This window comes from Carcharodon carcharias, chromosome 4, assembly GCF_017639515.1.
Source record: "Carcharodon carcharias isolate sCarCar2 chromosome 4, sCarCar2.pri, whole genome shotgun sequence".
In the NCBI taxonomy this organism is placed as follows: domain Eukaryota; kingdom Metazoa; phylum Chordata; class Chondrichthyes; order Lamniformes; family Lamnidae; genus Carcharodon; species Carcharodon carcharias.
Genome location: NC_054470.1, coordinates 73256510 through 73273079, shown reverse-complemented (window position 1 = coordinate 73273079; position 16570 = coordinate 73256510). Strand labels below are relative to the sequence as shown.

General features: G+C 42.7%; 1 protein-coding gene across 2 annotated transcripts in view; it reads right to left on the bottom strand.

Annotated features, from left to right (window-relative positions):
* The window catches only part of ak3 (adenylate kinase 3), a 152005-nt gene extending 135889 nt beyond the window's left edge, over window positions 1-16116 (bottom strand). Inside the window, exons 1-2 of one of the 2 annotated variants that reach the window (XM_041185927.1) lie at window positions 15801-16116; window positions 1449-1568 (exon numbers count right to left, since the gene is read on the bottom strand). In XM_041185927.1, the coding sequence (XP_041041861.1) occupies window positions 1449-1568; window positions 15801-15948 (268 nt within the window). In that variant the 5' untranslated portion in view covers window positions 15949-16116. The remainder of the gene's footprint in view (window positions 1-1448; window positions 1569-15800) is intronic. The other variant, XM_041185928.1, reaches the window with a different exon arrangement.
* Between the last annotated feature and the right edge of the window lie 454 nt (window positions 16117-16570).

Sequence of the window (16570 nt, the reverse complement as noted above, 5' to 3'; positions counted from 1 at the left end):
AGAGAGATTTTGATCTCCATATTTAATGGAGGATATACAGTGAAGGTTCACTAGATTGGTCTCTGGGATGATAGGGTGTCCTATGATGAGAGGCTGAGTAAATTGGGCTTATACTGTCTGGAGTTAGAAGAATTAGAGGTGATCTCATTGAAAACATTCAGATTATGAAGAGACTTGACAGGGACTGAGAGGTTGTTTCCCCTGCCTGGGGAAATATAGAACAAGGGGCACAGTGTCAGGATAAAAGGCCAACCACTTAGGACAGACAAGGGGAAATTTCTTCACTCAAAGGGCTGTGATTCTTTGGAATTTGCTACCCCAGAGGCTGTGGATGTGCCATCATCAAATATATTTAAGGATAAGATAGATTTTTGGTATCTCAGGGAATCAAGGGATATGGGGAGTGGGCAGGAAAGTAGAGTTAAAGCCCAAGATCAGCCATGATCATACTGAATAGCAGAGCATGCTCCATATGGTGTTCTTCTGCTCCTCCTACTTACTTTCTTTAGTGATCTTCCTGCATTAAGGTGCAGCCACTTAGGCTTAAGAATAATGGTGCTGGTGAGCACATGGCAATTTGGCAGCAGCACAAGTTATGGCTTTGAGTTCAATGACCTTTTAAACTGTTGGCCTGAGCTTATTTGTTTATCTCCTGGAGAGCCTGATCCTTAGCCAAATGCTGGTTTGTTTGGAGGTGTTGAACCGTTCACTCACAGCTTATCTCACAAAATCGGATGCCATACATGAGAGTTTAAAATCTGAATAATTAAATCCTTGTCAGCACCTCCGCCTCCCTGCTAGAAAATTGGTTTCCCATGAACAACGTCAACATGCTTCCAAGGTCCCATTTAATGCACAGATTCCTCTTCTGGTACATGCTTGAACTTCCCAGAGAAGAAGAGGCTGAGTAACTCTAGCTCAGTGAACTGATCAAATGCATTTGCCGAATCTCTGGAATAAACTGGCTACTTCTGCTACTTCCAATTCACCGCCATTCTTGCTGCAGCTTATTCTAATTAGAAATGCAGCAGAAATATGAAGGAACTTATTGGCAAGATCGATCGGTTGGATATCTAAACTAATTGTGCATCATCTATTTATTTGTTGTGGGAAAATCTGTGCCACTCAATGTGTACTGAAGATGTAAGCTAGGACCTTTCTGGACTGTAAAGCCCAGCAATTCAATTACTTAATTAGGTGAACCATGGGAGTAGCTTACAGTATTTTTCACAAGCAACGAAGCACAATCTCTCGCCAACACCACAACTGTTCAAACCTCAAGGTGAGACATGACACTTGTGATTCACTGATAAAAATTGTGCAATGCAGCAAATATCCCAGCATTCTAGGTTTACATAACTCAACTATTATGTAAACACATTTTAACTTTATGTAAAAGCATTTTAACTACATAGCTGGAACTCTGTCCATACTGCACACATCCTTACCATCCAGCAGCCAGTTGTACTGGTTCATTTCTTTCAGTTCATGGAGAACGATTTGAGTGATGGCATCATCTGGCACCAGCTTTCCCTCATCAATAAAAGACTTGGCTAACAAACCAAACTCTGGAAAAGACATCAAATACGGAATTACAGTTATAACTATCCAAAGCCATATTACATGTGCTTTACTTTGAAAGCGTAAAATTCATCTCCAGTTTTCTCCCATTCATCTCCTGAAGGTGCTGGCTCACCCTGGAATATGGTACACAAATATAGCCGGCCCTCCAGTAGCTAAGCTTACTAGCCAATCGTCATTTGTTAATAGACAAATTATAATCATTTCCCACCCTCCACTATCCGAGTAACTATTTTTAAACTTATTTTATAGCCAGCTTGCTATTCATTCTGCAGCTTCTCCCGACTCCACAGACTCTGACTTTAGTCATGAATCTTCTCTTAGTACCTTACTGAAGGACTTTTGAAAGTCCACAAGTATTTACCTGGAGTGCTCTTTATTTTTCAAATTATTCACCCGCATACAGAATCACAGCTCAGCATGGGACTGTCATGAAAAGTTAACATCTTTTTGCTTAGAACTCTTTTAAAAATAATTTCTGTCCAAGTCATTCTTGTGGGAAAATAGCCAAAGAATTCCACACCATAAAACATGTAACAGCAGCCCCCCACCCCATATCCATCTACCCCAGGTAATTACCCGCTAGTAAGTCCTAAAGCTGACTCGCTGCCCAATAATGCATTGCCACGCTGGCCAATCATTGTAGACCTCAGGAGTTTCTGAATTGCGTGAAAACCTACCCAAGAGGAGTGCAGAAGTTGAATCTTGCGCCAATTTCATTTTAGAAAGTGTTGTACAGCAATTTAAGAGGGCCCCACCTAGCCAGCCCTGAATAGTCACTGCAACCCACGTAACTGTCCGTGACCCCCATTGCTCCTAGGTTCTGCCAAAGTCTGCTTGTGCCTGTCCATCTGTCACCTAGATAAGGCAACCGTGCCCTATCACGTGTCTCAAACAGGGAGTGTACCACCTGACCCTTCTCGCACTCCCAAGGTGAGTAAAGTACAAAGCCATTTCCTTCTCCACGCAGTGTGCTTCCTGAACACCCCATGTTGTCCCAGATGGTTCAGCACATCCACTGAGGGAATTAAGCCCTTTTCAATTTCAGTTTGCAGGTAACTATGTCTTTTACAGAAAGACAATCCTTTACCATGTAGCATCATGAACAAGCAGTGAATGTCTTACGATCTCCTTCCACATGTCCCATTCACAATGACTGAGTACAAGCGATCTAGCTACATTGGTAGTCACCTGATAACAGGTCATGGAATGATACCGCACAGAAGGAGGCCATTCAATCCATCACGCCTGTGCCAGCTTTATGAAAGATTTATCCAACTAGTCCCAATTCCCTCACTGTTTCCACATAGCCTTGCAGTTTTTCCCCCTTCAATTACTTATCAATTCCTTTGTGAAAATTATTGCTCTGGTTCTTCTGCCAATCATCTTAACCCTGTGTCCTCTGGTAACTGATCCTTGTGCCACAGGAAACAGTTCCTCATTAGTTGCTTAGTCAAACCCTTTCATAATTTTGAACATCACTATCAAACCTACCTTTAACCTTCTCTGCTCCAAGGAGAACACCCCAGCTTCTCTACAAAACCGAATTTCCTCACCCCTGGTACCATTCTAGTGAATCTCATTTGCATCTTCCCTAAGCCCTTGACATCCTTCCTACAGTGTAGTGCCCAGATATGAACACAACATGTCAGCTGAGGTCCAACTAGACTTTTTTAAAAGTTTCACATAACATTCTTAACTTTGTACTCTTTGCCTCTTTTAATAAGGCCAAGGTTCACATCAGCTTTTGTAAGTCTTCTCAACTTATTCTGCCACCTTCGAAGACTTGTGTTGACACAACTCCAGATCTCTGTTCCTATGTTCTCATTAAAATTGCAATTGGCACAACTCCAGATCTCTGTTCCTATGTTCTCATTAAAATTGCAATTGGGTTATTTTGCCTCTTCTCATTCTTCATGCCAAAATGTATCACTTCTCTGCTTTAATCTGTTTCACCAATCCAAGTACCATTCTAAGTCACTGGGCTTCCTGGCTTGCACTGTGGGAGACTAGCAGTGGTTAGCCTTGCCAAATTTAAAACAGCCATCACTATTGCTGACCTGCCATCAATTCGGGCCAATCCAGAGCAAATCAACTAATTAATGAAAAAAGTCTGAAATTGAAAGCTACTCTCAGTAATGGTGACCATGAAACTATCATTGATTGTTGTGAAAGCCCATCTGGTTCACTTATGTCTTTTAGGGAAGGAAATCTGCCACCCTTCCCTGATCTGGCCTACATGTGACTTCAGACCCACAGCAATGTGGTTGACTCCTTAACTGCTCTCTGAAAAGGGCTAACAAGCCACTCATTTCAAGGGCAATTAGGGATGGGCAACAAATATTGGCCTTGCCAGTGACACCCACTTCTCACAAAAGAATATAGAAAAAACAAACATTCAGTAAGCGACTTGTGTATGGGACAATGTGTAAGGCACAGTGCTTTACATCTGATCAAATAATCAGATTCTTAGTATCATCTGAGACTATATCCAGGAACCTGTTCTTTGACCTAGACAAAAAGAAGTGGTGTTTACGTCACACCTTTCATGGCTTTAGGATGTCTCAAAACACTAAATAGCCAATTAAGTACTTCAAATGTGATGTTATTGTTGTAATCCTGGAAACGTGGCATTCCATTTGTACAGAGCAGGATCTTAAATAGACATTGAAATACGTGACTAGATCACCTGTTTTATTTTAATAAGTCGAGCAATAATTATTGGCCAGGATAATTATTACCCCTGCTCTTCTGCCACTTGAGGGGACAGTCAAGGCCTCAGTTTAACATTTCATCAGAAAGACATCACCTTCAACAGTGTAGCAGTTCCTCAGCCCTGCACTGAAGCACGAGCCAAGACTATTTTCTGAACTCTCTGCAGTCGGGCTTGAACTCAGAACCTTCTAACTCACAGGTTGTGTTCTACCAGTGAGCCATAGCTGACACAGTATGTTACATCCCTGCTTTCTACCCATGTCTTCCAAGTTGGATAACCCGTTCTCCATAAATGCTGTCTAAATTCTTAGTTTCTTAACCTTGATTGTTAAATCATAAACCCCAATAACAGCATACTTTTGCAGAATCATTAACACAGAAGGATTAACACAAAACAGTGTTGAATATAGCCATGCATTGTTTGGCAATCACATTTGCCCTATTTGTAATGACCACCTAATAAATTTAATGGCCAGAAACAATAACATCTTCCTTTTTAAAATTTGGAGTAGGTTTGATGTAAACCCTAACTTCCATAATTATCCTCTTGGCCAAAGCACAGCAGATGTCTACAGAAATAGCACCATCTCACATTCAAGCAACATCAAATCAATGACCAATACTCCAACACTGTTCACAGATAATCCCTTTTCAGGTCCAAATCTTGCACATACACGTACTTTTCTCATCCTGCACCACAACCATCAGCCTTTGACTGTAGCAAATAATAAAACACCTCAAGGCCTTTCCACTGCTACTTAAACCAAGTGGTAAAGGTAACTCGATTGCTATGAAGGTAACATCATCAGTTCTGTAATTTAATCACTCCTGTTTTCCACACTATAGCAGACCTTCCATTTTGATCCTTTCCTTCCCTTTTTTAATAGCTTGGTACTTATTTAAAAGATGTTTATCTCTTCCAGTTCTGATAAAAGGTCATTGACCTAAAACTTCAACTCTGTTTTTCTCTTGCCACAGATACTGCGTGATCTGAATGTAACCACATTTTTTAAGTTCAAATTTCCAGTATTTTGCTTTTGATGGAGAATAAACTGGATTATCAAAATTAATCTCAAACTGAAAAATTTCTGAGCACTTTTCTGAAAAACAAGTCAATCTTTAAGAAAACATACATATAAGCAATCAAATAGCACAGATTACAGAACTTACATCAATTTTGATTTTATACAGAAGGAATTAGTGATGTAACATACAAATGGAATAACATGATTGCTCTCACCCCCACTCAAAAATAAACTTTTTTAATAGTAATTTTCTGGGTCTTAGTTTAAACTCACTCTTTTATCATATCATCCCCTGATGCAACATACATATTGTGATAAAATAATTCAGTACCAAGGAGCCTTTAGAAGTCAGTGGTAAAGACAATATTGAACACTAATGGTAACCACACAATTCTGAAACTTTACACCCAGAACTTAGTAGTTATATACTCTGTTCCTGGGTGGGGAGAGAGAAGCAGACATCACTCACAAGACAACACCCATCTTACTCGTGCAAGCCAGGCGATCTTAATGGGCAGAAAGCAATGTAGGGGGTCTTTGTTTAACTTGTCCAGTAAAGCAAAACAATTATTCACCAACTTGGATTTGTTTTCTAATCAGATACTTCAGTCACAAAGTGTTGGTTTAGGTTTCTTTTCAAGATGCATTTTTGTACAAAGTGTTAAAATGATTAGAAATTAAACAAAATTCCTGTGTGACTCAGCAAAATTTTTTTTAAAATAAGTACTCAAGGCACAGCACAGCTGCAGCATGTTGGTTGGTGTTGGACCTTTGTTCATGTAAATTAATTACTTAATAAAAATTGCAGTGTTAAACCAAGGTCATCAACTGACTATAAGCAGATGAAATAAAACTTCCTGTACCAAGTGTATAAACTTACCTGCAATTTAACATGGCATGGATACCTTAATCGTCACCTCCATCTCTCTAACGGGACTTTTTAAAAAAGTTTAAAAAAAGATATTGAGCCATGTTGTGGATTCAAATTCAACTCCAGAGACTTCAGGAAAAAATAATTTAGGCCAATATGACACTGGAGTACCGAGGGAGCGCTGCACTGTCAGAGGAACCTGTTGCATGTTAGTTAGTCTAGCTGAGGGATGATTACTGAGATGTTAGTGGGTTCAAACAATAACTGGTTTACTACATACTATTAAATTATGCATTGCTACTCAAGACTAGGTTTAACACTGCTGGAGACATGAACATTCTCCCTCTCAACTCCTCCTCACGTGATAAAACCAAAAAACTGCGGATGCTGGAAATCCAAAACAAAAACAAAAATATCTGGAAAAAATCAGCAGGTCTGGCAGCATCTGCGGAGAGGAACACAGTTAACATTTCGAGTCCGTATGACTCTTCAATAGAACTAAGTAAAAATAGAAGAGGTGAAATATAAGCTGATTTAAGGGGGGGTGGGACAAGTAGAGCTGGATAGAGGGCCAGTGATAGGTGGAGATAGCCAAAAGATGTCTTAGACAAAAGGACAAAGAGGTGTTGAAGGTGGTGATATTATCTAAGGAATGTGCTAATTAAGGGTAGAAAGCAGGACAAGCAAGGTACAGATAGCCCTAGTGGGGATGGGGTGGGGTGAAGGAATCGAAAAAGGCTAAAAGGTAGAGATAAAACAATGGATGGAAATACATTTAAAAATAATGGAAATAGGTAGGAAAGAAAAATCAATATAAATTATTGGAAAAAAAGGGGGGGGGGGATCGGAAAGGGGGTGGGGATGGAGGTGAGAGTTCATTCTTGAACTCAATATTCAGTCCGAAATGCTGTAAAGTGCCTAGTCGGAAGATGAGGTGCTGTTCCTCCAGTGTGCGTTGAGCTTCACTGGAACAATGCAGCACGCCAAGGACAGACCTGTGGGCATGAGAGCAGGGTGGAGTATTGAAATGGCAAGCAACAGGGAGGTCTGGGTAATGCTTGCGGACAGACCGAAGGTGTTCTGCAAAGCGGTCACCCAGTCGGCGTTTGGTCTCTCCAATGTAGAGGAAACCGTATTGGGAACAACAAATGCAGTAGACTAAATTGAAGGAAGTGCAAGTGAAATGCTGCTTCACTTGAAAGGAGTGTTTGGGCCCTTGGACAGTGAGGAGAGGGGAAGTAAAGGGGCAGGTGTTGCACCTTCTCTCAGGTCCAACCCTGACATTGTCATCAAACCCGCTGACAAGGGTGGTGTTATTGTTATCTGGCGCACTGACCTCTACCTCGCAGAGGCTGAGCGTCAACTCGCAGACACTTCCTCCTACCTCCCCCTGGGCCATGACCCCACCAATGAACATCAAGCCATTGTTTCCAGGACTGTTACTGACCTCATCTCCTCTGGAGATCTTCCTTCCACAGTTTCCAACCTCAGTCTCCCAACCTCGGACGGCCCACTTCTACCTCCTACCCAAAATCCACAAATAGTACTGTCCCGGCAGACCAATCGTGTCAGCCTGTTCCTGCCCCACAGAACTCATTTCTTGCTATCTTGACTCCATTCGCTCTCCCCTTGTCCACTCCCTTCTCACCTAGATCTGTGATTCCTCTGACACCTTACGTCACATCAACAATTTCCAGTTCCCTGGCCCCAACCGTCTCCTCTTCACCATGGACGTCCAATCCCTCTACACCTCCATCCCCCACTGGGATGGTTTGGTGGCTCTCCGCTTCTTCCTCGAATAGAGACCCGAACAATCCCCATCCACCACCACTCTCCTCCGTCTGGCTGAACTTGTTCTCACACTGAACAATTTCTCCTTAAACTCCTCTCACTTCCTCCAAATAAAAGGTGTGGCCATGGGTACCCGCATGGGCCCCAGCTATGCCTGTATCTTTATGGGGTATGTGGAACATTCCTTGTTCCAGTCCTACTCCGGCCCCCTCCCACAACTCTTTCTCCAGTACATCGATAATTACTTCGGTGCTGCTTCATGCTCTTGTCGGGACTTGGAAAAATTTTATTAATTTTGCTTCCAATTTCCACCCCTCCATCATTTTCACATGGTCCATCTCTGACACTTCCCTTCCCTTCCTTGACCTCTCTGTCTTATATTTCACCTCTCTTCTATTTTTACTTACTTCTGTTGAAGAGTCATACGGACTCGAAACATTAACTGTGTTCCTCTCCGCAGATGCTGCCAGACCTGCTGAGTTTTTCCAGGTATTTTTGGTTTTGTTTCCTCATCATATGTGTTCTATTACATAATCATTATGGGAGGTGCTATTTACACAATGCCCCACAATGGGGGAGGTGCTGGCGTAGTGGTAATGTTACCAGATTAATAATTCAGAGGTATAAGCAAAAAAACTGCAGATGCTGGAAATCCAAAACAAAAACAAAAATACCTGGAAAAACTCAGCAGGTCTGACAGCATCTGCGGAGAGGAACACAGTTAATGTTTCGAGTCCGTATGACTCTTCAACAGAACTAAGGGAAAATAGAGAAGAGGTGAAATATAAGCTGGTTTAAGGGGGGGTGGGGCAGGTAGAGTTGGATAGTGGGCCAGTGATAGGTGGAGATAACCAAAAGATGTCATAGACAAAAGAACAAAGAGGTGTTGAAGGTGGTGATATTATCTAAGGAATGTGATAATAGGTGACATTAAGGGTAGAAAGCAGGACGAGCAAGGTACAGATAGCCCTAGTGGGGGTGGGGGGAAGGGATCGAAATAGGCTAAAAGGTAGAGAGAAAACAATGGATGGAAATACATTTAAAAATAATGGAAATAGGTAGGAAAAGAAAAATCTATATAAATTATTGGAAAAAAGGGGGATCGGAAAGGGGGTGGGGATGGAAGAGAGAGTTCATGATCTAAAATTGTTGAACTCAATATTCAGTCTGGAAGGCTGTAAAGTGCCTAGTCAGAAGATGAGGTGCTGTTCCTCCAGTTCAGAGACCCTAGCTAATGCACGGAGGACAAGGGCTAAAATCCCACCACAGCAGCCAGTGGAATTTAATTTCACTTAGAAAATCTGGAATTAAAAAGCTAATCTCAGCGTTAGTGACCACGAAACCATTGTCGTTAAAACCAATCTGGTTCACTCATGCACTTAAGGGAAGGAACTCTGCCATCCTTACCTGACCTACATGTGACTCCAGACCCACAGCAATGTGATTCAGTCTGAAATAGCCCAGCAGGCCACTCAGTTGTATCAAACTATTACAAAGTCCACACAAAAAAAAATGAAACCGGCCACACCACCAGGGATCAACTAGGCACTGGAAGCGATAACACCAAACCTAGCCCTGACCACCCTGCAAAGTCCTCCTTACTAACAGTCTGACATTGTCTGTAAGGTATGATTCGGTGAATATGATTATGTCCCAGGCACCACCATCACCATCCTTGGATATGTCCTGTTCCACTGGCAGGACAGGCCCAGCAGAGGTGGCGAAACAGTGGCATACAGTCAAGAGGGAGTTGCCCTGACAGTCCTCAACATCGACTCTGAACCACATGAAATGTCATGGCATCAGGTCAAATATGCGAAAGGAAACTTTCTGCTGGCTACCACCCCGAACCACCCCCCACCCAAACCCCTCAGTTGATGAATCCGTGCTCCTCTATGTTGAACACTACTTGGAGGAAGCAAGGGTGGCAAGGGCACAGAATATACTCTGGGTGGGGGACCTCAATGTCCATTACCAAGAGTGACTTGGTAGCACCACTACTGGCCAAGCTGGCTGAGACCTAAAGGACATAGCTGCTAGACTGGGTCTGTGGCAGGTGGCAAGAGAAACAAGAGGAAAAAACATACTCGAGCTTGTCCTCAACAACCTACCTGCTGCAGATGCATCTGTCTATATGTCAGGAAGATATAATAATGTTATTGGAATTTATTGTAAAATAGTGATATCTGTGTCTATGTGTGTGCGTGTGTGAGAGACTTAATTGGGTTAAAAACAGCTGGTCTGAAGGCTTTGATGTAAAGTCTAAAAGGGTATTTGCATTTTTAAATGAACCACACTAGATTGTTTTCAAAGGAGGGGTGAAATGTGTCACCTGGCCAGGTAAAGTTTAGAAACAGTGTGTTTATTTTTCCTAAAGATTACTGGTAAAACTTAGTGCTATGAGTGATTTTTATTATCAGAAGTCCAAAGACATAGTGAAATAATGGGAATTTGCATTTAAAGAGGAAAATACGTATAAAGGAGCGAAGACTGTGTGTAAGGGTAAGCATTTTTAAGATCTAACATGTGTGAAAAGCCTTCAGCATCTATGCATCAAGCTGCTGTTTTCAAAGAAAACTCACCTCAACTTTGACCGTGTCATGATATCATATTTACTTTGCCTGGGTCTTTTAAAGTCTATGTGTACACCTTAACTGGGAATCAGATTAACTTGGGGATTTAAAATTTATTGTGATAGTAATTTGTAGGCATATGTATATGCTTACAATCTTTAATAAATATTTAATTTAGTTTTATAAAAACGTCTTAAGACTCAGTGGTCTTATTATTAAGAACTCAAAGCTCACATTGCAAAACATACAAATTGAAAATCAGTTGTGACAGTTATTTCAAGTTTCCCTCTAGGATTTAACAGTTCAGCATTTTCCATCTGCTGTGTCGGAACACCATGACAGTATTGGTAGGAGTCACCACTGCACAGTCCTTATGGAGACAAAGTCCATTCTTCACATTGAGGATACCCTCCATTGTGTTGTTGTGTGGCACAACCACCATGCTAAATGGGATAGATTTCAAACAGATCTAGCAACTCAAAACTGGGCATCCATGAGGCACGGTGGGCCAACAGCAGCAACAGAACTGTATACAACCATAATCTTCAACCTCATGGCCCACATATCTCCTGCCTGACCAATACCATCAAACTGGGGGATCAACCTTGCTTCAATGAAGAGTGCAGGTAGGCATGTCAGCAGCAACACTAGGCACACCTAAAAATGAGTTGCCAACCTGGTGAAGCTACAACACAGGACTACATGCACGCCAAACAGCAAAAGCAATTGTGATAGACAGAGATAAGCAATCCCACAACCAATGGGTGAGATCTAAGCTCTGCAGTCCTACCAGGTCCATTCGTGAATGGTGGTGGACAATTAAACGACACATTGGAGCAGATGCCTTGACAAATATTCCCATCCTCAATGATGACAGAGCCCAGCACATCAGTGCAAAAGATAAAGCTGAAGCTTTTGCAAACATCTTCAGCCAGAAGTGCTGGGTGAATGGTCCATCTTGGCCTCCTCCTGAGGTCCCCAGCATCACAGATGCTAGCCTTCAATTAATTCGATTCACTCCACATGACATTAAGAAACAGCTGAAGGCACTGGATACTGCAAAGACTAGGGTGCTGACAACATTCCAACAATAGTACTGAAGATTTATGCTCCAGAACTTATGGTGCCCTTAGCCAAGCTGTCCAAGTACAGCTACAACACAGGCATCTATCCGACAATGTGGAAAACTGCCCAAAAGGACAAAAAACAGAATAATTCTAACCAGGCCAATTACCGCCCCATCAGTCTACTCTTGATCATCAGCAGAATGATGGATACAGGCACTCATTGACAGTGCTGTCAAGCAGCACCTACTCAGCAATAACCTGCTCACTGTCGCTCAGTTTGGGTTCCACTAGGACCACTCAGCTCCTGACCTCATTACAGACTTGGTTCAAAAATGGACAAGAGAGCTAAGGTCCAGAGTTGATGTGAGAGTGACTGCCCTTGACATCAAGGCCACATTTGACCGAGTGTGGCAACAAAGAGCCCTAGAAAAACTGAAGTCAGTAGGAATCAGGGGAAAAAACTCTCCGCTGGTTGGAGTCATACCTAGCACAAAGGAAGATGGTTGTGGTTGTTGAAGGTCAATCATCTCAGCCCCAGGACATCACAGCAGGAATTCCTCAAGTGTCCTAGGCCCAACTGTATTAAGCTGCTTGACCTTCCTTCCATCATAAGGTCAGAAGTGGTCATATTCACTGATGATTGCACAATGTTCAGCACCATTCATGACAACTCAGAGGCTGAAGCAGTCCATGTCCAAATGCAGAAAGACCTGGACAATATCCAGGCTGGGGCTGACAAATGGCAAGTAACATTCACAACACACAAGTGCTGGGACATGATCATCTCCAATAAGAAAGAATCTAACCAACCCTTGACATTCAATGGCACCAGCGTTGCTGAATCTCCCACGATCAACATCCTGGGGGTCAACAATTGATCAGAAACTGGACTGGACCAACCAGCCATATAAATACTGTGGCTACAAGAGCAGGCCAGAGGCTGGGAATTCAGTGGTGAGTAACTCACCTCCTGACTCCCCAAAGCCTGTCCACCATCTACAAGGCACAAGTCAGGAGTGTGAAGAAATACTCTCCACTTGCCTGGTTGAGTACAGCTCCAACAACACTCAAGAAGCTCGACACCATCCGGGAGAAAGCTGCCCGCTTGATCGGCTACATGCGAGCTTGCCTGACACTTCAGTGTTATAAGTGCTGGCTGGCCTCAGGTAAAAATGAAAGATTCCATGGCACTTTCTGAAGAAAATAGGTTCTTCTAGCCCCCTAGCCAACAATTATCCCTCAGCCAACACCACTAAATACTGATTTTCTAGTCATGAACTCATTGCTGTTGTGGAACCTTGTTCTGCACTATTCAATTGCTGTATATCCCTATATTATAGCTATTCTTATTAGCTGTGAAAAATTAATAAAGTTACTATATGAATGAAAGTCCTTTCTCGTGACTTAGCAGATACTGATTAACCCAATGTTTTCCAGCTTGTTTTTGCTCTTTATTCCAGAATTACTACTGACAAAACAATATCAACTTTCACAATTAATTTGACCAGCCTTGTCAAATAAACTAATGATCTGCTTTAAATGGTCTGCTGCAGACACCATCTTCCATGTCCTTGTTACCTCTAAACTCAATCATTCCGATGATCTCCTGGCCAATTTCCCCATCTTCCACCCTCTAAACTTAAGCTCATCTAAAATTCCGATGGCTACATCCTAACTCACACCAAGCACCATTCACCATCACCCCCCGTATTTGCCGATTTACACTGGGTCTGGGTCCGACAATGCCTTGATTTTGAAGTACTCATGCTTGTTTTCAAGCCTTCCATAGCCTCATCCCTCCCTATCTCTGTAAAGTTCTCCAATCCTACAGCCCTCCAACGTCTCTGCACTTCCCAATTTTGATCTCTTGTGGATTCCTGAGTTTCGTTGCTCCACCACTGATGACAGTTGATGGCATGGCACAGGTTCTACGCTTCATAATTCTCTCCCTAAATCTCTCTGTCTTTAAGACGGTCCTTAAAATCTACCTCCTTGACCAAGCTTTTGGTTACCTATCCTAGTTTCTCCTCATGTGGTTCAGCATCAAAATTTAGCTGAGAACACTCCTGCTGGTGAAGAATTCTAGAACCAGGGGACATAGATTGAAGGTAAGTAGCAGAAGGTGTAGGGGGAACATGAGGAAGAACTTTTTTACGCTGAGAGTAGTGGGTGTCTGGAATTTGCTGCCCAAGTTGGTGGTGGAGGCAGAAACTCTAAACTCTTTTAAAAAATAGCTGGATCTGCACCTTAAGTCCTTAAGTGCTGTAAGCTGCAGGGCTATGGGCTGGGTGCAGGAAGGTGGGATTAGAAAGGGTACCTGGGTGTTCTTGGGCTGGCATGGACAAGATGGACCGAATGGCCTCCTTCTGTGCTGTAACTTTTCTATGGTTCTATGGTGAGGTGCCTTGGAACATGTTGCTATGTTAAAGATGCCACGTTGCAACAAATTGAATTTATAATCAAGATTTTAAACTTATAAGAAAAGCTATATTCAACATAAGATTATGTACCCGTTTCAGGTGTCACAATAGGGAAGGCTTAACTAACTTTTTTGCGATTGCGCTTAAGACTATAGTAGGTTTACTATGTCAGTTATATGAAACGTAAACAGTGTTCAGCAAACTAGTGCCTTTCCGTTGAGACCTGCAGTGTGCATAATAGGCAATAAACAAAGCTCTGAAAAAAATACTCAAGGAACTTTTGGTTTAGAAAGCAGGCCTCACTGAAAATGTTTCTCTTTGTGTACTGAAAGAACATCACTGATTTGTTCTCACCCCTTCAATGATCAGTGATCATTCTACAGGGGAACAAGTTTCATTATAATTTCTCTCTCTGCAAGGTCCTGTTCCAGATTGTGAGGAGCATAAGTCTAATGGTAAGTGATAAACCGAATGGCTGGTCAAAGGGCACTAAGCAAACGCAGCACCCATTCAGCTATGACAACTTTTAGTTACATTGTGTCTTCTACTTTGCAACTATTGTATTTTTGTTTTGAAACATTTGACAGAAATCAAATATCAGGTCACTATTTCCAGAAAAAGACAAACCTTATTTTGAATAAAAAACTTGCACATACAGGAGTCAATTTGCACACAGCAAACTCCTACAAATAGCAACAAGATAACCTGCCTTACTGATAAATGTCAGCCTAGACATCCTCAGAGCTAATACAAAAGCAAAATGCTGCAGTTGCAGGAAATCTGAAATAAAATAAATTTATGACGAAAGGTCATTGACCTGAAACGTTAATCCTGTTTCTCCACAGCTGCTGCCTGACCTGCTGAGTATTTCCAGCACTTTGTTTTTATACGAGGAGAGCTACCTGTTCTTCTTCGAATAACGTCATGGAATCCGTCTAATGCTGTAACCATTAATGAATCTACGTGGATACTTGGAGGGAGATCTGCAGGGCTGCAAGGAGAGCGCAGAGGAATGAGATTGTTTTGCTGTTGCTGAGAGCCAGCACGGACCCAACAGGCTGAATGGCCTCTTTCTGTGCTGTAACTTTTCTTAGGATTCAATGTTTCCACACTCATCTCAAAGGAAAGAACAGTTTAAAGCCTCATTAGATTGCGCTCCCTCAGTGCTAGACTGGATCATGTGCTCAAGTATCTGGAATGGGGCATATAGACACGACTTGCAGACACAGAATCCAGTGCTACCACTGAGAGAAGGCTAACAAAAACAAAATACTGCGGACCTGGAAAGATGTTCTTAAGAAAAGTCATGCGGACCTGAAACGTTAACTCTGTTTCTCTCCACAGATGCTGCCTGGCCTGTTTATTATTCCCAGCCTTGTTTGTTTTCCTTACTGAGAATAATAAAACGCTTTAACAATGGCAACTTGTGGCCTGAAGCCCACCCAACATGAGCTGCGGTCTTTATTTTCCAAATGGGGCTAACCGGGTTTCGCGCATTTTTCCAGGGTTCTCGTAACTTAGAAGAAGATTGTTTTAACAGGCACAATTCCTGAACTAAATCGTGTATCAAAGAACCAAAACTGCAAACGTTGCCAAAAATAAAAAGACGTTTATCGTAGCTTAGGGCGAATCAATGATGCTCAGAGTTACACGGGAAGGCTGAACATACAATTCCAACACAAAGGGACTTTACTCAGACCATGGGGAGGGGATGGAGAGATTCTCCCCGCCGGCAAAGCCCTTTCTGCTCCCGGTACCTGTCTCATTCCTGAGGTTTGTTCGGAGCAGCTCTCCGCTGGACAGGTGCTTTAGTCCGAAGGTCTTGACAATGCGCTCGGACACGGTCCCTTTTCCCGAGCCGGGAGGGCCCATGATGATAGCACGGAACAGGAGCCGGGCCCCCATCTCTCAACACGAGCCGTGCCCTGCCCTGCCACGTCCGCTAGTGCGGAGAGCCCAGCCGCAGCCCCTCTCCTCCCGGCAGCCGGGCTGCAGCACCGCAACAATCCGCTGTCTCCTGGACTCTGCACTGTCCAAAAGGCGGCATCTGAGCTTCTTCACAGGAAGTGACACTGGATAGGGAGGGAAGAACAGATGAACTGTAATCGAGCGGAGTGTAGTCTGCAGAAAGGCAAGGCAAGTGTCTGTTTACAACACTAAAAACGCATAAATTCACCTTAAATCAATGGGGGCAGGGTGTAATATGGGTGGTGTAAAAAGGGGGTGTAATATGGGGTACAGTCGGGTGATTGCAATGTAAGTGGTATAAACAGTCAGGTGGTGCAATATGGGTGGTATACTCGGGGGCGTGATGTGGTTGGTATACACAGCGGGTGTAGTGTAGTGTAATCAGGGGACGCAGTCCTGGGGTACGGTCAGGCGGTGTAATATAAGGTGGTATAATGTTGGTGGTGTAACTCTTTCGAGTACAAACCCATTTCCATCTGTTTCAGATGAATTTACATTGTTTCATAGTTTGCCATTGTGAGATTTGAACTTTTGATCTTGGGGTTACAAACCCAGTACC